We start from the raw sequence: 24,592 nt of genomic DNA, 5'->3' as shown, positions 1-24,592 counted from the left end.
ACTCGTGTTGCGCCCGCAACGCTTGCAATTGGTTTTGGACATCTTCCATCAACTGATGACTCATCAACTGATGACGCAGTTTTGCACGGTCCGCCTCTGACGATGGAAGCTATCTAAAAATCACTGAGGGAGCATTACAGATTTATGTGATTGATAGATAGATTCAGCAAAGACAACACAATTAAGGGTTCTCAGTGACGAAGGAGTTAGTTTGTGAAACTGGAAATGTTTGAACAATTCTGAAGAAAATGATCTGACTTTTGCCCCCATATCTTAAGGCAAATAATCAGACGCACGGACTGGTGGGGGAGAATTCCACTACGGTCATTTTGTGACTGCTTTTAAAGCTCAGCAGAACAGGACGTGTACATACAGTTGATGTGGCGCTAAATGTATCTTATTCTTTACTGTGCTAACTGGAATTTTACCTTTAACTGCTCCATAAGCAGTTACCATTACCATTAAACAGTTGGATTAACTTCACATTGCTAATTTCACTTTTTCTATTAAAAACACCAGCGAGTTGGATCATCGTGACTCTCCGCTGACTTTCTCTCACTCTTTGCCAAAGAGGAAGTAAGTTGTCAGCTTGTTTATTCAATCCAGAGGTAATTACTTTACAAAGAAAATAGAGCGGTCACAAATTGCCATGGTCACTGGAATAGTCCGCCCGCTTTAAAAAGAAAATGATTTTGTAACTTGATCGGATGCATCTGTCATTGTTGTTTACAGTGTGTGTGTGTGTGTGTGTAAGCATGTGTACACAGATTTTTTTTTATCTACCTTTTTGATTATATGGGTTTATTCCTTTTGAATAAAACTGTTTCTTTCAAACAGTGGGCTTGAGTACACAAGATGACAAAGACAGCTGCATTGAACTCGGGTGAAATGTATCTCTGTTGTCTCAGGATTAGTCTCGGGCTTGAGCCTATATGTCAAGATTTAATCAAAGTGTCAAACCTTGATGTCAATGTTGACTATTCATAAGTGATCAGCATTCAATAGAAACCATTCACATGTTATCAATTTCCAGTCTCAGGTACTATCACCAGACTAATGCTTAAACACAACAACAGTGTTATATCTCTTTGTCTATCTGTGATCATTAGTGTCCCTGAGTAAATACAATTACACTTACATCATAATCAGCCTTGGCATCTGAACATTGGGCTGTATCGCAATAATCTTTTTTCCTTTTCTTTTCAGGGTCAGAAAAATCACTCAAAGCCTTTTCTCCTCAACTCATTTCCAGTTCATATGGGATTTTTTTAACATTGAAAGCAAGACTTTTTTTTTTGACTTATAAAAGACGCAACCGTATTACATCATACTGCTTGCCATTTTCAAAAGGCTGCTGCCACCACAATGAAAGGATATTCAGCTTAATCAACTTAAGATAGCAACTGTTCTGCTTCAACACAGGCTTCTTCATGTTCAGATATCGGTTCACAAATTATAATGGGGATACTCCGGGGTCAACAGTCAGCCATGTTTTTCTTACATAAGAGAAATAGGATGAAGGAAATCAATTTGAGACAGCGTCTGGTGTGATGCAGAGACACGATCAATAAGCACACATGTAGAAAAATACTCAACTGTAACATCTAGAAACCAACGGGCCAAATCGCTTCACCAAAAATGTCTACTTCTCTGTGCCCTTGTTGATTTTGTTCTTTTTTTTAGGGTTGACTACGCTGAAAAGAACAAAATGTGAGTTTTGTGAGTCGGTTCAAAATCACACGCTAACCTTTTAGTGAAAGAACTGTATGCTCAGAGGATAATGTGTACGCTCGCTTCATTTGCAACTTGGATGAAGCTACGTTAGATATTGCGGCTGATTTATGTAGCAGACAGGATTTCCTTTGAAAAAATAACTGTCAAAAGCACCGCAGCATTTAAGTATCGCACAACCAAACAATTATTATAGCGATGTGCAGTATGGATGCAGACTGGTGTCTATGTTTGAATTATTACAATAAATAAATAAGTGAATAAAGTTTTGCAACAAGTGCAGTAAGTCTCATTATTTGACTTAAATTTGTTTTTTGAGGGAGCAAAGGAAATGGTTTCTATCCTCTCTCTGAGCTATATTACTCACATTCAGAAAAGTGGATCTTTTGAATGTATTTAAAACTGCATCTGAATCCATATGAAGACTTAGATTCGCTAGACTTTAAGCTACACCAAAAACTGAAGTCACTTATCTCACTGATCACATTTCCTTGAAGACCACACCCTAATAGTCACAAAATGCTTCCCGGCGGTTGGTTTTGAGGATAGGTTTCAACAGGACCGTTGCGGCTGCAACCCTTCTGTAATTCCCGTAAGTCCTCCTTCCCTGGCATGCACACGGCCATCTTTAAAATGAACAGCCCACACAAGCATAGTTTCAGCTCACAAAACTGACACACAAGCTTAAGCAGTCAGGAATGTTGGCACACACACACACACACACACACACATGCCACAAACAGTGCATCCATTAAAGTTCTCCTCCAATAATTTTGTATCCCAGAGTTTTAGGATGTTGCGTATTCATAAAGTATTCCAAGCAGGAATCTTTCTACTGTAATTGCTATTCGATTTTGAAAACAAGCCACTGACTCACTTGTGAGAAATAACTGAGTCAGAAGGATGTCAGAGTAAGCCGAGTATTAAAACAAACGAAACCCACATGAGCTCTGGGAGTTGGAAAAGCTGACCGGAGGAACATCTGACCCCAACGACAGCATGGGTCAGATGCTGTCAGGTGAAGCTGACGGAGTTTCATCCGGCAAATCCTCAAGGATGTAAAATTGTAAAAGCGACTTGAGGATCCTCTTAAAGAAGCCCAGCCCGACTGTGCGGCAGTGATGCAGTACGGGAGTCCAGGTAGAAGATCTGACTTTTTACTTTGACACTTAATAGTTTTATCTGTATTTCTTAGTCTCCCCCTTTTTTATACTGTTTATACAATTTCCTACTAGTATTTATTATTGTTAGGTTATACTTGAAACTCTGGCACAACAATTGCCTTTGGGATAAATAAAGGTATTCTTATTCTTATTCTTATTCTTTTTCTTATTCTTATTCTTATTCTTATTCTTATTCTTATTCTTATTCTTATTCTTATTCTTATTCTTATTCTTATTCTTATTCTTATTCTTATTCTTATTCTTATTCTTATTCTTATTCTTATTCTTATTCTTATTCTTATTCTTATTCTTATTCTTATTCTTATTCTTATTCTTATTCTTATTCTTATTCTTATTTTTGGACAATGACCCTGACGATGCTAATGGGCGTACACAGACCAGCAGATGGTGGTAAAGAAGACAATGGAAAACCACTTCACTATATTCTCCAAATTATGACTGAAAGTCATAATTCAAAGTCTGAAGCCCACATACAGCTGCATACAGTTGCACAAGCACAGGTGGATCCTTTGCTCGTGCAAGTGTATGCAACAAAAGTAGAAACAAAGTGGCTAAACAATGGAGATTTCCATAGAAGTTATATCAAAATCAGGTGCTGATCATGAAAGGGGTGTTGACTTGTTGATGGATCCTGATATTTTAAAGTACTGGACCTTGAATGATAAAGAGCTGTTGGTGAAAATACTGGGATCTTACAAGAAAGCCATCCAAGTACTGTATGCTTCCACAACGGACGGCAAAGAAAAAGATATTGATGCCCTCCGTGAGGTCTTCAAAGATGCCGAATCCCTTTGAAAGTCAAATTAAATATCCAAATGCACTGCGGAAGCAAAGTAAGAATTTCAATGTACGAGGAAATACATTTCCACACTGTACACATGACAATAAACAAATCTTTAATTTAAATGACCCTCATTCTGGGAGATCTGGGCAGCGACATGACCTAGTAGAATTATGAAAAAATCTGCACACTAAAAAAATGCTCCATAAGGAAAAGATGATTTATTTTACACATTGCACAAAATACTCACATGCACGACATTTCAAACAAAAAATTAGGCTCTTCCTCAGATGCTTACCACAGATATGTGTTAACAAATATGTTATTGGGGCGAGAGGAAAATGATCATGTGATTACTTCCCTCCTTGAGATAAAAATTGGTGTCTCGGGTCGGTTCTCGAAAAGCAGTGAAGATAATGTTGTAATGTTATCATGTCAATTGTTAAAAGGAAATCATACATAAAAAAAAAAAAAAATTCTTGTTTGGTATATTTAAAAATGGCGCCACAATAACATATTTGTTGACACATTTCTTCAATAAGCATTTGAAGAAGAGCCTATTTTTTGCTCGAAACGTCATGCATGTGAGAATAAGAAAATAGGAATTCTAGTCCGGGCTGTCATTGGTCAAATGGTGTGGTTGAACAGATGCCTGATGCTTTGGAAATTGATGAACCGAAAAAAAATCATGAACAAGATCTGTGATGATGGAAAATTCCTGAGGGACCCGAACCTTCATTGCACTTCCAAGAAACCTGGTGCTGTGGACTGCGAGCAACATTTGACAATCAGTCTCATGAGCCACATCAGAATTTTGCTCCTGAGAACCTGCAGAAGGATGGAATTGGAAAAGAATTGTTTGGATTTGAAGAAGACACAGGCACCAGGAGTGACATATTGTTTTGACAACAGTGGTAATGCAAAAATATGTCTTGCTAAGCTACGTGTGAAGACCAGGATCGCTGTTTATCCTCTGTTGATGAACGGAAATGAAAAAGATTGGTTCAGTGTGGTTCTTGAGGCAAATGTTGAGGATTCTTTGGACAGATAAAGTAAGGAATGATGAGGTGCTGCAAAGAGCTGTAACAGACAAGAAGCTAATTTGCAAGATGAGGATCAAGCAAATGAGATTTTTGGCTGAGAAAGGATAGTTATGAGAACTTGAAAAAGAGAGAACTTGAACAGTCAAAAGTAAAATTCAAGTTTATGTATATTTCATAAAGTTCTAGATTTTTACTTGACCTACATGGATGAAACACGAATAGAAGGCAGCAAATAAGCCGTCAGGGATTCAGAGTCTTGCTCAAGAACACTTCAACAGGCGAGATGGAACGAGGGATCAAACCAGGAACGTTCGGCTCCAAGGACGACTGCGCTAAACCCCAGTGTTGCAACACACTCCAAAATTACTCTAAAATTGATTGTGTGCATTACATAAGCCTTAATCTGCTGATCTGTAAAATTTCCCAATCCATCTACTTATTTTGCCTCATGCAAAGGTGCGGATGCCAGGTCATTTTCAACAGAATTGTTTTACATTAATCATTTATAATGAATTTTCTTACGGGGATCAATAAAGTATATCTTTTACATAGGAGGTAGACAGACAGATAGATAGATAGATAGATAGATAGATAGATAGATAGATAGATAGATAGATAGATAGATAGATAGATAGATAGATAGATAGATAGATAGATAGATAGATAGATAGATAGATAGAACCAGAACAGTCTGTGACGAGAAGACCTTTAGTTGAGGAACATTGCCATCTGGCGGTACTATTATTATATTATTATATTGTGGATCATCTGCTTTTTTGCTCAGGCATTATTATTGTTATTATTATTATTATTATTATTGTTATTATTATTATTATTATTATTATTATTATTATTATTATTATTATTATTATTATTATGTGTTGATATTTAATCATTTATGATAAGAAAATTGGTGAAGACTTTTTTTTTAATCTTTTATGTTTTTTCTTCTTTTACTGGACATTGAAATGCATTGAGCAGTGAGAGAGGGAAATATAAACCGTTATTTGAAGTTTTTAAGAGAAATTGTCCATAAGGATCATTTGTTCTTGTTTAAAACTCGCTTTTCCTGTTATTCTTGACCGGCAATCGGTTGGTTTCCCTTTGGCGCTCCATGTTCTCTGGGATCGACAGTTCAATAGACAACGATGGCAGCAGCAGAGGTGGAGGTTCAGGACATTCCCAACACCGCCAGCGTTTCGGCTGAGGGATATGATAAAAAGTGCATTTTTTGCAGGATAGTAAACAAGGAAATGGAAACGGAACTTCTTCATTTTGTGAGAAAATATAAAATTATTAGAAGCAAAGTAGTATGGTAGCTAGCTAGCTAGCTAGCTAGGTTGGCAGGTAGCTAGCTAGCTAGGTTGGCAGGTAGCTAGCTAGCTAGGTTGGCAGGTTGCTAGCTAGCTAGTGCTAACGTGTTAGCTTTTGTAAACAGTCGTAGCAGTGTCAAGTAGGCCCTGTAACAAACTTTCAATGTGAAGGTAAACATTTATTTTTTGATTCCCGTTTGTTTTAGCTATATGTATGTACACAATTGCCCAGGATATGTAGTTGAGACTTTACTGCATCAGTGATACTGTGTACTGCTTAAACCACCGGACTATCCGGGTTCATTTTCGTGTCAAACATGCAGTTCGACCGTGTCTGAAGTGAATTTTTATTTGCCGGAAAGTTCACTTGAATCCTTCATCGATGTTTTTCGCTTCCCCCCTGCAGGATGAGGAGGTCTCATGTTTCAGAGACATTAAACCGGGAGCCCCCCACCATTACCTCGTTGTTCCAACCAAACATGTTGGGAACTGCAAATCACTCAACAAAGATCATGTACCTTTAGGTGAATTGAACTCTGCTTGTTTTATTGATAATAATAGGTTCTTTAATGTTTTGTAACCGTCTATACATCGCTACATAGATCAGTGTTTCTTTGGTCATACAGTTGATAGCATATTCAGTGAGCTGGTATGGTAATCGTTACTGCCTTTTTTTTAGAAATGTTATGCTATATGCTTTTTAAAATTCTTTTTATATCCTATGCATATGTAGAAATAAAACTTTTGTTGTCATCGTACACAGTGAAACGCATGGTTGAGACGGGGACGGAGATTCTACAGAAAAATAATGTGACTGATCTTGGTGATGTAAGGTGGGCTACATTTATTACGACTTAGAAGTTATTAGCGCTTCACACTCACTAGCTTAACAGTTTACACCATTTGACTACAGTGAATATTTTCTGTCATTTAACATTTCTGTAAGTAGTTTTCACAGTTGATCATCTTAAAGCAGTGTCGTTGGTGTAAGGTGGACATAGTAGAGAACGCCATCTGAACGTTAAAGGGGGAAGTGTGGGCGTTGATTGTATATAAAAGAACGGGTATGTGCATTGGGCGGACCATAGTTTTTTTTTTTTTCACAACCTGCAAAACATCGGCGACAAACACATCCAGCCCAGTCACATCCCCAACATGGGCGAGGTGCCGCTCACTTTCGACATCCCGGTGAGTCACACTGTGGAGAAGACGGGATATAATGGGGTACGAACAGTCTTCTTGGAGACCACAGTTTCACTAAGAGTGGAAGGCAGCGCCGGGCGAGTTACGCCACAATTTGCGAATGGATTGTAGATGCTCGGGCTAACGTCTCTGCTGGACCTTTTGATCGAGCTTTTCGCAATAGCCGGCATCATTTCCGAGGAGCCTCATGGCACGGAAAGTGACTGACAGTGAAGAAAGTGAACCTGGCATGTTTGATAGAGATTTAGCGCAGCTGTTCAAATCAGAAACAGAATGAGGACATGATGGGTTTGATTGATGACGATTACCGGTAAAAAAAAATGTGAATACCAAGCTCAGTTTTGCTCCTGCTCTATTTTTAAATATGCAAACGTGTACGCTTGTGTGTGTGTTGTTGTAAGGCGGACGTAGTAGAGGACACCTTGAGAACATTAAAGGGGGAAGTGTGGGCGTGGATTGTATATAAAACCTGCGCCCTATAATCAGGTGCGCCTTTTGTGTGAGTTAAATACAGTAATGGCACACATAACTGAGACTGCGCCTTTGCGCCTTATGATTCGTGAAAATACGGTATCTTTGGTTTCATTTGCAGTGCATTCCTAATGCTTTGTTGGGCCTGAAACTGCAGTGTGTATTAATCCTTTTTGTCCTTTCTGCAGATTTGGTTTCCACATGCCCCCGTTTTGTTCTGTCACACACTTACACCTCCACGTCCTGGCTCCTGTCAGTCAGATGGGCTTCATGTCCCGCCTTTTTTACAGACTCAACTCTTATTGGTTTATCACGGTAAGCCCCTCCTAATTATCGATTGTGATTAAAAAAAATATATTAAGAATTTCTGTTATACCTATTAAACAAATACAACCTGAAAACAGTCAATGATTAATTTGTTGACCCTCCAATAAAACATTTTTCACCATCAATTTATTCTTGGTTGAGGAGAATAGATACTTGAGAAAGAATCATACAATACCTATGGAATAAGGTGCCATACTTGGGTAACCATTGGTAACCACTGTAACCATTCTTTTGAAATCAGTTAAGTCATGAAAACATCTGCACCAAACACACTTTGTGTTCAAATCTTTTGGCTAAAATATGAAATAATTAATCTAAAAGTTACAGACATCAATCTCTGCCTCCCGTAGTGTAACAACCAGTATCAGTGGCAAAACCCTAATCTGTTTAACAATATAGTCAACACATAATCAAATGTGGTCAGTGATTCCCCATGTGTGACATTAAACCTTATCTCCTGCCGGATGTTATCTCTGCTCTTCCTCTAATTCCATTAAATATTTTGCAGGCAGACCAGCTGATTGAGCTTCTCATCTCTAAAGGAGAGACCAAGTGATGACAGACTTTGATTCCTTCTTTTTATGAGGAGACTGCGACTGGTCAAACATCCATGGTTATATATATCTGCAGATTATGTGTGTGTTGATGCCATTACTGCCTGTATGGCCTGTGACATACATGTCATGAAATGCAATTTTTAATTTTTTTTAGAAACAAAATTCATATTTTATGCCACTTGAATACATGAATTGATTTCAGTTGTCTTTCCTGCTATTTAATGAGATCTACACATCAGAAAGCTTCGTGAATGTTTTTTCTTTTTTTGTATTTTTTACACAAGAAAACTTTATTAAAAAAATAAAAGATATATAAAGTAATTTAAATTTAATTTATTAATTGGGCCATGTAACACTGTTTGATTTAAATTAGACATTGTTTTCTGTGGCTAATAAAATTAATATTAGTAAATCAGTGGACTTCTAAACCTGGATTCTTATGCATTTCCACCAGTCAAATCACAATCTGCAACACCAGACATATTGAAGTTGGTTAACACACAAGTGTGCTTTAATTCTTTGGAGATCTGATTCGATGGAGGTGGAAAGACTTAAGCAAAGGAAAAAAAAATGCCATTCATATTTTGACAATTTGTCAATTTTATGTAATAGACATATTGCCAATCTGTCAATTCGATAACTCATTGAGGAGCATTTTACAGTGTTTGAGATACAAGGTGGAGCACTGAGCAACATCATAAACCACTTATAGGGCTCCGTCATATTGAAAATAACTTGAGTCATCTTGTCACTTTAAGAGATTGACAGACACCAATAAAGCTGCAGCATTGTATTTATTTAATATCTGCTGTATGGAAGCAAATGCTGCAGTAAGTGTTTGTATAAATGGGTTATAATAACAAAACATTAATCCATGTACTGTATAAATGTGGGTGCACTTTAAGAAATATTAAGGGGAATTAACATACTTATCTCTGTTGGCTCTTCAGTATGCTGCTATTCTTGAAAACATTAAGTCCACATCGTGGACTTAAAATGATTAAGACTAAATCATTGTCTGTCTTAAATGTAACATCAGGAGGCATCCCTCTGACTCCAAAAAAAATCTGCACTAACTGGAGGGACAATTTCTATCTTTATTTTGTGTTCGATTAAAAAAAAATCTGATAAATTCATCGATCTGCAAGTGCAAATTACTAAACAGGGTTTGTTTTGCTTGGTGAATAAGCATTATTTATTTTCATCCATCAATCCAACACGTCACCTTCTCTAGTGCACATCAATCTGATACTCAGGTATACAAAGGTGCCTAAAGTACCCTGGTAATAAACACGTGTTGAAACAACCAGGCCAAGTCGGATCAAGTTCATCCTATAGGACCATATTATCTGTCAGAGTTAACCTCATGTTCGTTTTAGTTTTCACCCAGTCTCATTCATCGATGACTTCATTTCAGTGATACTCTGCTGCTTCTACTGCAAGCTCACTGAAAAGATTGTGAGAGAAATAAGGAAAAAAAAAGTCAAGAACAGATATCTGCTCTATTACCCCATGCAACACAGTTTGTTCAGTCATAATTAAACATGTCAGCTTATCATTCATGAAGTAGCCTAAATATCCCAGCAAATGTTGAAAGAATAGCTGTAAAAGCTGCATACCTTAATGTATTCACATTTTGATCCGAAATAGTTGGGAAGATGTTGCCAAAACTAGATGCCAATGACAAGCATTTCCCTGCATTTGCAAAAAAAAAAAAAAAGCTTGTGCTGATGATTGTCATGTCAAACCCCTTTATCACCTGTGTTTTCTGATTTTCTAATCATTTTGTCTACCTCGTGCATGTTTAGGTGTTACATGATTAAAATATGCTTGAAGATCTGTATCTTTCCTGTTGGCATATTGAATAATCTGCGTTGTGGCACTGACTGCAAAGACCAAAATAAAGCAAATTCTACTTTAAAAAGCTATTGTTAGTATGTTCAATTCAACCATGCTGCTGTGTTGCGAAACAGATCATTGCTGGTTTCCATGTCAGGCACCATGTCCATGCAACAGAGTGATCACAACATGGTCGTCCTTCCCCTGCCACAGCATTTCCCCCTCAAAGGCAACCAGCCTCTGCTTCCGAGCCCGTAGAAGAATTCCCACTAGTTTGTTGGAGATCGCTACATAATGGTCGAACAGCTTTCCAAATTCAACTGTGAAAACTGTTCCATCTCCTTTGTCCGTCTGTTGCCCGATGTCTCTTATCACCTTACACAGCTCCTCAACCTCCCTGCTAATGTGTGTGTGAGCATCTTTCCCCCGCTGCTCCGTCATAGAGCCCTGCAGGGGCCTTCCATAGTTATCATCTCCCCTTTGAGGTTCCACAACGCTGGGCCTTGTGTCATGGCTGAAGGGATTGTGCTTCTGGTATTCCCGGTGCTCATCAGACCATTTCTGCCAGTTATCCTTCAAGCCTTTTACAGAAACAATGCACAGAGAAGTGTCATCGCTGAACTGATTTGGAGTTGGGGCCTCCTCAGTTCCCGTGATGTTGGTGCTTTGACCGTTAGTTCCCATCACTGACTCTATAGTGGAAAAGATTATAAAGCTTAATTTGTAATTCTACGACATAGTTTTCCTTTCACTCTATGACAAACATTGGTGTTTACCCATAAAGATATGGTGACTTCAAACTATCCTCCAGCAAAATGTTCTAACTGAATATGTTGTTGTTTTTTTTGCAGAATGTATTAATAGAGCAAAAAGATTTTATTTGATGGGATAACATTCATTCTGAGATATGTTTCTAAAAGTTAAAAAGGCTAAAACTTACCTTTCAACCTCCGATGGTCACTTGCAGCACTGCTGCAAGGCATTCAAGCGGTAACTCCTCTGGTTCTTAACACAACTGTGCTGATACCTCTCTGCCCCGAGAAGAGAGGCTGCTGAAAGGGGCACTGCCATTGGTCACTGTCTGTTCCAGATGGTCCAGAGAGCCAATCACGGCAAAGAGGAGGCGGGTCATCATCGCTGTCCCACAGTAAAGCTGATTACAGCGTTGGAGAACAGTGTCGATATAAATCGACAAGAGAATAAGGAACACACACACACACACACACACACACACACACACACACACACACACACACACACACACACACACACACACACACACACACACACACACACAGTAAGCGACGACATTTCACCCAAAGTTAAACATATTTCGGTTGAAAAAAAAAAAATCTGTAATATGTATATAAATATATTATGATTATTATTTTTATGCTCCACTCTCGAAGGAAAAATAGCAGATTCTCAGACCATTTATGGTGATTTCTTTCAAAGCGGAACCCGTGATCTTGGGCGGCCAAGTTTCCACCCGGACTTGTTTGGAGGTCCCACAACAAAAATGGCGGCCCTCTCTGGAAGACCATGCCTGCAGTATTTATTACACCTTGCACAAGATAATCTGGACTTCAGGTTACCGGTAGGCGTTTATAAATTCGTCTTGATTGTACCAAGCTGTTTGTGTAAAGTTGAAGTAATGAGCAAATGTGTGTTTACATCCCATCACTGATGTTTTTGATACATGGTAATGCTTATACTGTTCGGTCATTTATTATTATAATGCTGTGAGCAGTTAATTATGAAATGTTTCATTTGTTTGCACGACATACTGGAGCCAACGGATGATATAATGTAATTATTATGTAAATTACAGGTAAAGCAACGTATCGGTACTGCTTTCGTTATTCAGTTTGGGTGCCGATAATTTGTGCATTGTGAACTTCTGTCTATAGCCAAGAAAAAAGTAATAAAATGTATAAATAGTGTCATGATGCCAATTTGTATGCTGTAGGTTCCTCAGTTCGATCTTCATTGAAAGAAATGTGTAAAACCAGAATTATTGTCTGCAACTATGCATTGAATTCCTGAGAAGTCTGAAATAGTAGTAAAAGACTCTGAGTAGGCTTGTTGAATTAAAATGTTTCCCAGGAAGAGTTTTTACCCCTCTTCTTATATTCTGATCATTTGTTATTTCTCTTGGTTTTTTAAGAAAACTAATATCTCTGAAAGGGTGAATGTAAAGTATTTATCTGTTTACATATTGGTTTGTGATTAATGTTCTTAATCTTCCAGGAAATCAAAGCTCTTCTGGCTCTCAGAGGGAAAGTCTTCCAACCTGGAGAGAATTTCAAAGAAAAGGTTTTCAAACATTTAAAATTGGATATACTTCTAATCGTATTTTGCTTGTTACCTTTAGTGTTAATAAGAAACAGTTTTTTTTTTAATGAACACACAGCCCATGATTAAGTATTTTCTGTGCTGAATGCAGGTATCCATTACATTTTCGTGATAAACTGGATGAAACTTCTATTTTCAGTGTATAATCCTCCCATAAAGTGAACCGTATAACCTATGGGTGTTTTATCATTAAAATATTGCTATATGAGTTGCCATCTATTTCCAATGCTTCCTGCTGCTCTCCTAAAAACTCATATTCTTACTTGCGTCCTCTAGTCCCCTTTCTGGTGTTTGAATGATTTGTCAGAGGACGATGTTCGCAACATCATGGCCAGATCTGTTTGTGCAAAGTAAGTGATATCATTTTAGAGGAAAGAAAGTTTAATAATATTTTATTGTTCCCATAGGGGAAATTCTTTTGTCATAGCAGAGTCCCAATAACAATAAATATGAATGAAAATATAAATAAAAGATACAATTGCAAGGATGAACACAATGACAACAAGGATAAAACAATAGATAATAAAATGTATAAATAAAGGGATTTTCATCACATAATAACTAATATAATCACATCATAAATGTCTACACATTTATTTTCCAGTAATCTTAATGCCTTGGAAGTGATTTGTACAACATGATTCAGATGTGAGTGATGTTTCCTTATTCTTTAAGATCAGCTTTTGAACTTTGGGGCCACGGAAAGACACACAGTGAGCTCAGAGCCTCCCTGCTGAGCTACCCATCACACAACATGGTGAGTGGTTCAAAATATTTTTAGTGTTTTTATGAAGAACAGTTGCTACTATTAATTCACCCATTTCTCTCCCCCACTGCAGGCACCTTTCCTGCACAACAACTCGACATACAAAATCAACGTGTACACCTTTAACAAAACCCTGGAGTTTGTAGACAGAATCAAAAGGATTGACGTGAGTACGTGTGGAACATGTGTCGTTTGCGTCCGTGCTCCAAATGTTATACAGTTTTTTCTTACTCCAGGCTATGGAATATCTTCCGTTCGAGGGCACAGTGAGCCTCCAGAGCCCTCAACATATCTTCGGTTTGCTTGAAGATTATGGCACAGACCCCAACAACATCCCCGAACATCCGAATTACATTTATTTTGGACGATGGGTGAGAGACGTTTGACTGCGTTAGTTTTGAGTTCCTTAATTCCTACATTAATTCCAGTAGCAATGTTTCAAACAAGAAACTGTTTTGTGAGTGAGAAAAAGAGCAAACTTTAGAAAATTACTTCTTTTTGACCTTTGGCACACAATCATTTCACACAACACGTGTGCATGTCTTTTTTTTTTTTTTTCTCTAAATGGCCGAGAGGGTTGAAGCTATAGAATTCTTGCTTGCCACTCTTCACCCTCAACTGTCAGTAGAGCATGTGAATTGCGTTTTGCTGATCTTTATCTTGAGATGGATGAATACTGACAGCTGGTAATTTTTCTGTAATTTGAAAGCCGCCTCCATGCGTATCCCCACTTCTCATCTGTAGCCCTTTTTATGATGTTTATATGCTGCCCAACTGATGTCTGATTGTCAAAGTCACGCATATCTGTAAAAACTGAGCCACAAGGTAGAGCATTGGCCTTAAGAGAACTTCCCGTCCTATTTTCCAATACGCAGACATCTGTGCCTGACGCAAAACGGTGTCTTCTACTGAGAGTGCTGATGATTAGTTATTATTTTAACATATGTTTTGCGTCACAGGATTTTACTAGAGACCTGAATGGTGCATTCTAAAAGGGTGAAAAAAAAATATACAGAAAAAGGAAGTTTTGCATGTTCCCCATTCTACCGTTTTCTTATCAAGGAATCCTTGTGATTAGATAGCAGATGGACAGCGTGAACTGATTCGCTCCCACAGCGTGAAGAACAGGCACTTCATTGGGAACACCAGTATGGATGCAGGCCTCTCGTTCATCATGGCCAACCATGCCAAGGTCAAAGAGCACGACCTTGTCTTTGACCCTTTTGTTGGCACAGGTGAGTCGAGCGTCTCAGTCACACACCAGGGGAGATATCATTAACCTCTGCCAGAAAAGTCAAGTTTTCACCCTCGATTGTTTGGTTTGATTGTTGGAGGTTTATTGTACAAACTGGGGTAGGTGTGTTTGACTGCTAGAAATATTCAAATTATTTTTTTTCCCCAAAAATGAACATTCAGTGATTATCTATTAAGCACTGACGTTGCCAAGAGCATTAATCTTTCAATTCAATTTCAATTAATTTCAATTAATCAAAGTAGTTAACTTTGATCTGTGTGTAAATTTGATTGTTTTTAAACAATATTTGAAAAATTGTGTCGTTCTAGAAATATTCAAATTATTTTTTTTCCCCAAAAATGAACATTCAGAGATTATCTATTAAGCACTGACGTTGCCAGGAGCATTAATCTCTCAATTCAATTTCAATTAATTTCAATTAATCAAAGTAGTTAACTTTGATCTGTGTGTGAATTTGATTGTTTTTAAACAATATTTGAAAAATTGTGTCTTTCTGCGCTCTCATGTTAAAGGTAGCCTGTTGGTCGCATGTTCGCATTACGGCGCCTATGTCTGCGGAGCAGATATTGATTACAACACAATTCACGGGAAAGGTGAGCTCTCTCTCAAAATGTTACTGAAATCTTGGCTTTCTAATTTGAATAACCAACAATATACTAAACGAAACATTAAGTGTCACAAAATTGTAAATAGGAAAATATATAAATAAAAACATTCATCCTCTCTGATTGTTTTTTTTTTTTTTTTAATTACTGTTTCACTTTCCTTCACCATCTGTATCTGTACATCTAATTTTACCTGAAAAAACAGAATTCCAGAATTGTTTAATTGTCCAATCTTTGAATAGATGTCAAAGAATCACATCCATTGCATGGTTCTTACCATAATTTCATCAATATATGTGACCATTCCTAACACTGTCAAGGTCTGATTTCGTCAAATATTGAACACTCCGTTTCTTTTTGCACCTAGGAAGGTCAAGTCGAAAAAACCAGAAGTGGCGAGGACCCGATGAGAATATCAGAGCCAACCTGCGACAGTACGGAACGGAGAGGACATACGTGGATGTGATGGTGTCTGATGCATCCAAAGCTGTTTGGAGGAAAGCCGCGCTGTTCGATGCCATAATTACTGATCGTAAGGCCAACCATCCACCATTTCCCTGCGTGCACGATGAAAATGAAAACATTTGCTCGGCTTACGTGCTAATAATACAGGACTGTCTCAGAAAATTAGAATATTGTGATAAAGTTCTTTATCTTCTGTAATGCAATTGTAAAAACAAACATGTCATACATTCTGAATTCATTACAAATCAACTGAAATATTGCAAGCCTTTTATTATTTTAATATTGCTGATTATGGCTTACATCTTAAAACTCAAAAATCCTATCTCAAAATATTAGAATATCATGAAAAAGCAATTTTGTTTTTTTTTTTAATTGCTTTACAGAAGATAAAGAACTTTATCACAATATTCTAATTTTCTGAGACAGTCATGTATGTTGTGCTTTTATGTGATTCATGTATCGTCATGGACCTATTGAGCTGGGAGAAATTTGATTTTCAATGCGTAGAATCAAATGAAAGTATAAAACAGACTCTTAAGTGTGATTGCAAAATAACAATTAAAGATTTAAAATATGTGGTTATATATTCAGCTCCATATGGAGTCCGTGAATCCACCAGGAGAACCGGCTCTTACAAAGACACGACGAAACCCGCCGATGGCATGTACGTTCACCAAACTCCATCACCTCAGACTTTTCACGTGCACTAGGTTTCTCAAAAAGGTTTCTATTTAATGACCTTTTTAGTATGAACATAAAAAAAAACGATAAACGGTGTTTAATATTGTCGTTTTTATTCTTCTGTCCAGCTATGCAGAGTCTCACGTCCCCGTCTCACAGTCATACCACCTGAGTGACATCTTTACTGACCTGTTAAACTTTTCTGCTCATCACCTGGTCACGGGCGGGAGGCTGGTCTACTGGCTGCCTGTTTATAGGCCAGAGTGAGTATACAGACTTATGAGACGTACTTTTCCTTCTTGTCACATCTCACTGCAGCCATCAAGGTGTAGTAATGTAGATTACAATTTTGACGACAACTTAAGATCGCGGCACACATGCAAAACATTTGGCAAACCAGCCAAAAACGTCAATATTCTTTGTTGTCGTTTTTTTTTTTTCAAGCGATCGGGTCCTCTCAGTCAAGTTGCTGTAGTCATTTTTTTTACACGCTTTAAAATTGGTATCTCAATTACCGTAATTTCCAGACTTTGAGCCACTACATTTTTTGGATGTTTTTAACACTGCGGCTAATTTATGGATTTTTTTGGGGGGGGCTAACGAGCTTCATGCTGCCAAAACATTTAGTTTCGTCAGATCGGACCGATGAAATTATCGTGAAATTCTGAGGCTGTTGAATTCTGAGACTGAAGATGACAAGTTTAATGGTTTTAGTGTGCGGGAGGAAGACAAAGATAGCAATCAGCTGGAGTACAAAGGGGGGATAGAAAATGGATGGACTTCTTGTGTTATTTATTATTCATCTGTTTCATCAGCCATGTTGCAGGCAATGTTTGGGTTAAAAAAAAAAAAAAAAAAAAAAAAAAGCATTTCCAGCTCATTTTTATGGATGTTACCGGAATGTATTTTATTAAAAGTTAAAAACTATTTTTCTGTGTAAATATCTCGTGTTACAACGTGGACACCTGCGGCTTATAGACAAGTGCGGCCTTGATATGCAAACATAGATTTATTTAATTTTAGCCGGTGCAGCTTATATTCAGATGCACCCAACGGCAACCAATTTTAAGAATAAGAATAAGAATAAGAACAACTTTATTTATCCCGAAGGAAATTGTTGTGCCAGAGTTACAAGAAAAACATAACAATAATAAATAATAGTAGAAAATTGTTAAAAAAAAAAAAAGTCATCTAACAGCCATAGCGACGCCCCAGCAACTGCTGAATTTTTGATAAGGAGATTTCTCCTTGTATTTTGTCCATTATGAATACACGTGCTGGAATAAATAGTGAGCCCAGTGGCACAGCAGAGATCGCCTAAGCCGTCAGCAGGGGGCAGGCTTGTACCGAAAGAAAACAAAAGCAAAGCTTTGTGTTCTGTTCATTGAAAACACAAGGAATCATGCAAAACATAGTCACTGCATGTGCGGTTATGAGTTAAGACCTCTCTTCGGAGAGGTGCTTTTCTTTCTGGAACTGAGATGTTAATTAGTAGGTCCGTCTGTTGAGTCGACCACAACGCAAAGTACTAGTTATCTCAATTCAGCACTTTCCATTCCTTGCTCTTGTAAAACCTACGCATGGAACCGTATGACCGCATCGCACAGGTGTGCTGGAGGTTAACCCGCCCAAACACCTGGGCAAAGATGAAACCACAACTGACAAAGATGAACTCATGAGTCTGCGAGACAGACCTTCGGTAACAAAGTCGCACGTTGTCGAAGTCTTGGGGCGGGGATGTGCTGACTGGAAATTCAGGCGTTTGACAGCGATGCAATCAAGTCCAAGCAGAGAGAGGAAACCGTGTCAGGGAAGGGAATGCGGGGCTGCGGGGCTGGAACTCGATTTTATGACGACGAGGGGGATGAGATTGTCTTTTGCGTGCACCTGCGCAATCTGCTGACTTTTGAGGGTTTCTGTCTGGATTGTAAACTCGGAATTAGATTTGGATTCAGGTTAGGGAAAAGCTCAGGTTCAGCCCTGGCCGTGAAGTTTATGGTCCCCATTATGATAGCTCTTTAAACGTGTCTTAGAGTGTGTGCACATTTTGCAAACCACCGGATCCCCCAGTTTGCGTGCATGCGCCACACGAATGAGCCCGTGGAGCCTCTAACATGAGCGCATGCATACATGTGTGTCATCGTGTTCGCACATTTGTCTTTGCTACCCATCTACCGGCTCTTGACTCGGCGACTGTCAGCGCACCGTGCCAAAATAAACGTCTGAGGCCAGGCAAGTCAGATATGTGAACTATCTGTCTCTGTGGGGTGCAGGCGTGTGTTATTATACGTGTCTGTGTGTATAAGCCAAAATGTAGCCTGTCTCCTGGGCCTAATCTGGGGCTCTGCAGGGGAGATATCAGGTTACTGTCACCCCTTCATGTGTTTATCTGCAGCTATGGCTGTGATAGAGACAGCAGGGATTGTGTGCGTCTGCCTGCCTCGTGAGAATAGGGCGTACGTGTGCGCGTGTGTGTGTGTGATGACAGGTGGCACAAAGTCCTGTCAGCGTATGATGGAGTTCAGACCATTTTTCTTTCATATCGAGACAGATTATTGAATATCTGTCGTCGCGGTCATAAAGTTACCTAATTACAGCGTAAACAAGCGAAGCAAAGAAACAAAGAGCTTGCATTTCACGAGGCGATATTTGTCACTGAATGTGTGTGAAGTGAATTAGCCTTTTGTCTTTGTCAGGCTATGATTATTGTGTTTATCTCAATTTAATGACAATGCAATGTTTGTTTTTTTTCATTTCAGAGTCGAATTATTTATCTATTATTTGATTTATTTATTTGACAATGGAATCACATTCTTGATGCAACAGCAAATTTTAAATGGTCTGTCTGTAAATGTGATGGGTTAAAAAAGAAAACAGTTACGTTGTGTAAAATACAAGATTTAGTTTATAGAATATCAGTATCAGTGAAATAAAGTGCATTCGGCATCCGATGGGATGAAGAGATCTCAAAGAAATAAATATTCATCTTTTTGATTCACAATAAACAGAACACTTAATTTTAAGTATTTACCTACTTTTACTACTTACTATTTATTTAATTAAGCTTCACTTCTGGCAAAACATGATCCAGCTGCTGATGAGATGATACCCTCCAGTTTAGAATTTGATAAAGAAATGCGGTTACGGGATACTGATTGAACATTTAGTGATTTTTATCCTCAAAAAAGCAGTGAGCAGAGCAGATTAGAGCAGTCCCTTTTTATTAGTACTTCCTCCGCATTGTCCTTTTTTGCATTTTCCCATTTCCTCTATCTTATTTTCCTACCCCAGGTACTGCGAGGCGATGGTTCCCCTTCATCCGTGTCTGCAGCTCATCAGCAACTGTGAGCAGACGTTATCCAGCCACACATCCCGCCGTCTGATCACCATGGAGAAGATTAGAGAGCCAGAGGTGTGTGACAGTGTCTCGTTAGTCTCGTGATGAATTACATGGGCATTAAAAAATCAATTGCAATCTTGATCAATAAAATTGCGCATGCATTTTTAAGGAGAGCGATTTAAACTGAAACTGGACATTTTCTCCATTCTAGAAAAGGAGAACAGCAATTGGCAGTTTAATGAATAGCAAAAAACACCTAGTTTGTATGAAGAATGGAGTTGCATTGCATCAAACAACTGTCGTCGTTTAACGCAACAGCGTTTTTGCACGTAATATTCCTGTAAAGCGCCACGCTGATTGTGAAATGATTCGTGCTCAGAGCTAAAAACAAGTTTTTCTCCGGACTTTTTAAAATGGATTGTTTCCTTATGTGTTGGCCCGTTGACTTCACCATATCATCTAATCTTTTGATTTACAGTCTTCCTAAATATATTTTCTCCCAAATTCACTGCGGTTTGTAGCTGGAAATGACACAAGTCTGCAATGTAACAACCTGTGTGAGCTGTTGAGTTAGTTGATTGTCTCAGTATGTGCGTGCATGCACAGCTTAGTTAAGTAAAATGAGAGTATGTGTGTTTGCGTGTGTGTCCGTACACGCCTGTTATTGTTTTTTTATGCGCAGTTCATTGGTTTGTTTGTATATGAAACCACATGATCGTTTGTCTTCTATGTGTACGTAGTGTTTGCATATGCCATTCCAATGGAGGCAATGGTGTCTCTCTCACTGTCTGGGGTAAATCCCAACCAGCTGGCTGCTCTTTTCTTATACCGGACCCTTAAATGGCTTAATCACATATTATATGGAAAACAATCCATCTCTGGATCTTGACATCCATTCCACTTCAAAACCCCAAATTGCAGCCATAAATGGCCCTGTGTGAGACGCGCACACCAACACACAGATGTTGGACCTTATCTGAGCTGGATCTATGTCAGGTCATAGAGTTTTTCCTCTTAAAGTAGGCCCCTATCTGCCCGTATCTTCATTTGTTCATCGGCGGTCTTGGCTCGCGGGTTCATCCATTCGTGTGTCTATGCTATGTGCGCTCGTGTCCATGTTATGTCAGTGTTTTGATGATAAATGAGCCGAAGTAAATTACTGTAATCATTTCCCGTTAAATCGATGCAAGTCGTTTTCTCGGAGAACCTCGCAATGTGTTTCGGGTCAATATCGTTTTCGATTTTTTTTTTTTTCAGTTTTTCTCTTGGTAAATTTAACAGCGAAAGTATCGCTGGCAGAAGTCGACCAATTATTTCAACCGGTTTATTTTGTTTTTCCGGATTTCTCTCTTTTTTTTTTTTTGTGATAATTGTAATGCTGCGGACAGGTTGTCAGCATTTCACTGCGAGTAGTGATGGAAATGGTTTGGCAGCATTAGCCGGCAAATGAGAGGTGTTTCTGACAAATTACAGGTTTTTGTGCAATGGAGTCATCATTTTTCGACTCGTCCGGCTTTGTTATTCTTTTTCCCACCATCTTTCTTCCCGTGCAATTCACGGGTGACTCCCTTAGAGCCAAGACAAACTGTTAATCCGTGTGGATTCGTAACAGCGCCGACATTGCTAATACGCAGGAGCAAAGTTCTCTTCTTACTTGCAAATCTGGAAAAAGTATTCGTATTGTGTAACGCCAATATCCGCTGACATGTGGCTGTTGCATTGGTTGCAATTTTCTTTGCCTGTTAGTTGTAAATTAAGATATGTGGGTATTGCTCCCTTCCAAGAAACATACTCCGTTTGGCAACAAAATCAAACATTTTTCAAACATAACTAACAAAACAGTTCCTTATTTTTAGCCGAAATCTCACGGAGAACAACTTGTACAAATACGAACATGTAACGGTACTTCCGCTTAAAATGAAAATTATTTATTTACGTATTTATGCATCTATTTATTTAGTTTTTTTTTTTTTTTTTAATAGATTAATTTAGCATTCATATATACTGCAAGGGTGCTGGGGTGAAGCCAAGACGGGTCATTCACCCTCGACTGGTCGATCACTGGGTCACACAGAGACATACAACTACTCACATATTTCCATTTTTCTTCCTGCAATTTTTCCACTTATTTTTGTCTTATTTTATTGTTTTTTGTTGATGTTATTTATCTATGTCTATTTATCTGATGTCTCTCTGTCCATAAGTCAGATTTTTCCAGTCATTTTCACAGAAGCATTTGTAAAGTACAAATATACAGTAAAAGTAGTGAAAAAATACAAATATTACACTGAATAGTAGCACCTAGAGTAATTCAAGTTAACTAAAGCACTCTCCTCTCTGTCTTGTTTTATCTGATAGATAATTCCCCCTGGCAATCCAGCAGGGGAATCTGAGGTTTCCCGTTTGGTTTCTTGCTGCCAATGTTTTCTTTCTTATTGCACTCTCACTCAAAAACATCCTCACTGAAATATCGCTAGCGTGTGTGCGTCTGCAGTTGCTGTGTGTATCACATGATCCTCTTTTGTGTTCCTGCGTGTCCAATGGCCAGATCCTATGAAAACATGTGCGTTTCATGTGTTTTTTTTAATGTTATTTTTTTCATAATCCTTTGGGAAATTCCGGTCAGCTGCACTTAACCAACCCAGTTGTAAGTTATTTCCGTACGTTTCTCAAATCAATAAATAAAAAGGAGTCATTGACGCACACATAAGGATATCTGACTGAATCTAGCCATAATAAAATGTGAAATGTAATTACTAAATGCAGAATTAAATGGAATATCCGTTAGTTCAGATGACACAAGATGTGGATCTTAAATACTGACCTTTTTAAATCTATATTTCTTTAGGGATTAGACAGCCTGGCTCATCTATCAGACCCTCGCTTCAGCCCCTACCAGGGACACAACGCCTTCAGAGAGAAGTATTTCAGTGGACTGAACAAAAAGGCCAGCAAGGATGAAAACAAGACTTTTCTCAACGGAGAGTAAATTCAAGGAATGAATTCAGTTGCGAAAACACGAATGGACGGATTAACGCATGTCGTCGACAGTGGATTCTGACAGAAGGCATGTGTTTTTATGCTAGGTAACGTTGATTTTTTTAATTTTTTTTAATTTTTTTTACACTTTGCTATTGTTCTAATTGTCAAATTTTATTTATCTTGGTATTGTTCTGCAATCAAATTTAAGAAATGAAAGTGTCCTTTTGCCAAATCTTAAAATGTCAAATTTTTTTTGAGGTGAAAAAAAAATTATTCAATTACTCTCCGGCCTTGCTCACCTAATGAATTTTCATAACATTTTTCATGTTATATTCAAAATGCTTATTTGAAAATAAAAAAAATTGGTTCAATTTCAAAATTTGCACATCGCACCACAGTTTTTAGAATTGTTATAAATTTGTGTTCAGTTCAGATTTGAGGAGGGAAAAATGACAGGGCTTCTTTCATGAAAAAAATTGAAAGAGACAAATACAAAAAGTCAAAATTATGTCATTTTTAAAATATATTTACTTGTTATTTAAAGATAATAAAATGTGATTCATGAGTCTGCCCCTTTTTGTAAAGTTCAAGAAACTCCTATTCAATTTTTTTTATTATTAATAAAGTCAAATATTGTTCTATTTGCAGAGTTGATCTGTGTGTGACAACCCTGACCGGGCATTTGTAGTAAGTGTTAATTAACTTGGCTGTAGAAAAAAGGGTAATTTATTATAAGTTTGATTATTCTGTTTGCCAGTTGTCGTTAATCGTCACGTGCACTACTTCAAATTCAAGAAAGCTATTAAAGTGAGAGAGAGAAGGATAATGATAGCGGATGGTTTGTGTGATTGGATCAAGTCAACATTTTATGTCTTATAAGGATTGTTTAACCTTTATGCAACCAAAACCTGCTTAACTGAAACCCAGAAAAACCTCAGATCACAATATCATGACCCTTCCCTACATATTTTCAATTGCTTCGGCTGTTCGATCCCCAGATCCTCAAGTCTGCATGCCGAAGTGTCCTCGGGCAACACACAGACCCCCCTGTGATCCCAATGGTCTGGTTAGCACCTTGCACAGCCGACGACGTGCGAGTCCATGTGTGAAGGGGTGAATGTGAAATCCGACGAGGCGTCGAAAACTTGTGGAGACCATTTATAAGATATCGTGAACTCATCCCACAATGAAATTGATACAAATTGTTACATAAAAAAAAAAGTAAGATATTGTGAAATCATTGTATTTAGCATGCATTTAGCAAATACAGCTCAGATTCTGTTTCACAGTTTTTTTTTTGTTTTTTTTTTTTAAATATCAAATCCAAACAAAAGCTTCACAAGGAATATCTGCTGGATATCTCTGTCTGTTTTGACTGTTAGAAATAAACCAACATTGTGACATCACGGGCTAAAATTTCCTCATATAAACTTAAGAGACTTTCTAATCAATGAATTAGACCACAACTTACTGGTGTGGCATGCGTTGTTAAAACAATTAAAAAAAAATAAAAATAATAATTGATAAAAATAATGAAACATTTTCGCGACAATTCATTAATTTATCGCAACGCAGCCTGGCCAGGCAAGAGGCCAAATGACAGGACGCTCCCACCTTGCCACACACCGCTGGAATTAGTCAGCAACTTTTTTTTTTTGTATGTTTTCCAACCACAGTTTACATACTACCCGCCT

At 38.0% G+C, this 24,592-nt stretch overlaps 3 protein-coding genes across 4 annotated transcripts; 2 read left to right on the top strand and 1 right to left on the bottom strand.

Moving 5' to 3' along the window:
* The first annotated feature begins 5,857 nt into the window (after positions 1 to 5,857).
* hint3 (histidine triad nucleotide binding protein 3) lies at positions 5,858 to 10,534 on the top strand. The gene is made up of 5 exons (XM_086154532.1): positions 5,858 to 6,016; positions 6,459 to 6,576; positions 6,816 to 6,885; positions 7,915 to 8,041; positions 8,562 to 10,534. Exons 1-5 carry the CDS (start codon positions 5,888 to 5,890, stop codon positions 8,607 to 8,609), a joined length of 492 nt encoding a protein of 163 aa, XP_086010658.1. The 5' UTR covers positions 5,858 to 5,887; the 3' UTR covers positions 8,610 to 10,534.
* A 60-nt stretch (positions 10,535 to 10,594) lies between these two features.
* LOC147229228 (actin-binding Rho-activating protein) lies at positions 10,595 to 11,488 on the bottom strand. The gene is made up of 2 exons (XM_086154531.1): positions 11,390 to 11,488; positions 10,595 to 11,141 (listed from the first exon to the last, which is right to left on the bottom strand). The coding sequence occupies exons 1-2, from the start codon at positions 11,430 to 11,432 to the stop codon at positions 10,603 to 10,605; spliced, it is 582 nt and encodes a 193-aa protein (XP_086010657.1). The 5' UTR covers positions 11,433 to 11,488; the 3' UTR covers positions 10,595 to 10,602.
* Positions 11,489 to 11,945: 457 nt separating this feature from the next.
* On the top strand, positions 11,946 to 24,299 carry trmt11 (tRNA methyltransferase 11). 2 transcript variants are annotated; one of them, XM_086155826.1, is made up of 13 exons: positions 11,946 to 12,046; positions 12,700 to 12,765; positions 13,081 to 13,154; positions 13,480 to 13,561; positions 13,644 to 13,736; positions 13,807 to 13,941; positions 14,649 to 14,805; positions 15,338 to 15,418; positions 15,798 to 15,962; positions 16,487 to 16,559; positions 16,705 to 16,839; positions 19,868 to 19,988; positions 22,765 to 24,299. In XM_086155826.1, exons 1-13 carry the CDS (start codon positions 11,969 to 11,971, stop codon positions 22,903 to 22,905), a joined length of 1,401 nt encoding a protein of 466 aa, XP_086011952.1. In that variant the 5' UTR covers positions 11,946 to 11,968; the 3' UTR covers positions 22,906 to 24,299. The 2 variants fall into 2 exon arrangements, with proteins under 2 accessions (XP_086011952.1, XP_086011953.1); XM_086155827.1 differs by lacking the exons at positions 11,946 to 12,046; positions 12,700 to 12,765 and having other exon boundaries at positions 13,092 to 13,154; positions 13,485 to 13,561.
* Positions 24,300 to 24,592: the final 293 nt, after the last annotated feature.

This window comes from Fistularia commersonii, chromosome 11 (assembly GCF_037954325.1).
Source record: "Fistularia commersonii isolate RoL2024-O1a breed Wild chromosome 11, RoL_Fcom_v1.0, whole genome shotgun sequence".
Taxonomy (NCBI): domain Eukaryota; kingdom Metazoa; phylum Chordata; class Actinopteri; order Syngnathiformes; family Fistulariidae; genus Fistularia; species Fistularia commersonii.
The sequence above is the reverse complement of the archived record's forward strand: the minus strand, read 5'-3'. Positions and strand labels throughout refer to the sequence as shown.

Bases quoted from the DNA above. Each gene is read 5' to 3' on its own strand.
- hint3 (XM_086154532.1), top strand. From the start codon at position 5,888: ATGGCAGCAGCAGAGGTGGAGGTTCAGGACATTCCCAACACCGCCAGC. The intron at 6,577-6,815 runs GTGAATTGAACT...CATCGTACACAG, and splicing joins CAAAGATCATGTACCTTTAG to TGAAACGCATGGTTGAGACG. The intron at 8,042-8,561 runs GTAAGCCCCTCC...AATATTTTGCAG, and splicing joins ACTCTTATTGGTTTATCACG to GCAGACCAGCTGATTGAGCT.
- LOC147229228 (XM_086154531.1), bottom strand. From the start codon at position 11,432: ATGCCTTGCAGCAGTGCTGCAAGTGACCATCGGAGGTTGAAAG. The intron at 11,142-11,389 runs GTAAGTTTTAGC...TTTCCACTATAG, and splicing joins TGACCATCGGAGGTTGAAAG to AGTCAGTGATGGGAACTAAC.
- trmt11 (XM_086155826.1), top strand. From the start codon at position 11,969: ATGGCGGCCCTCTCTGGAAGACCATGCCTGCAGTATTTATTACACCTT. The intron at 12,766-13,080 runs GTTTTCAAACAT...TGCGTCCTCTAG, and splicing joins GAGAGAATTTCAAAGAAAAG to TCCCCTTTCTGGTGTTTGAA. The intron at 16,840-19,867 runs GTGAGTATACAG...TTCCTACCCCAG, and splicing joins CTGCCTGTTTATAGGCCAGA to GTACTGCGAGGCGATGGTTC.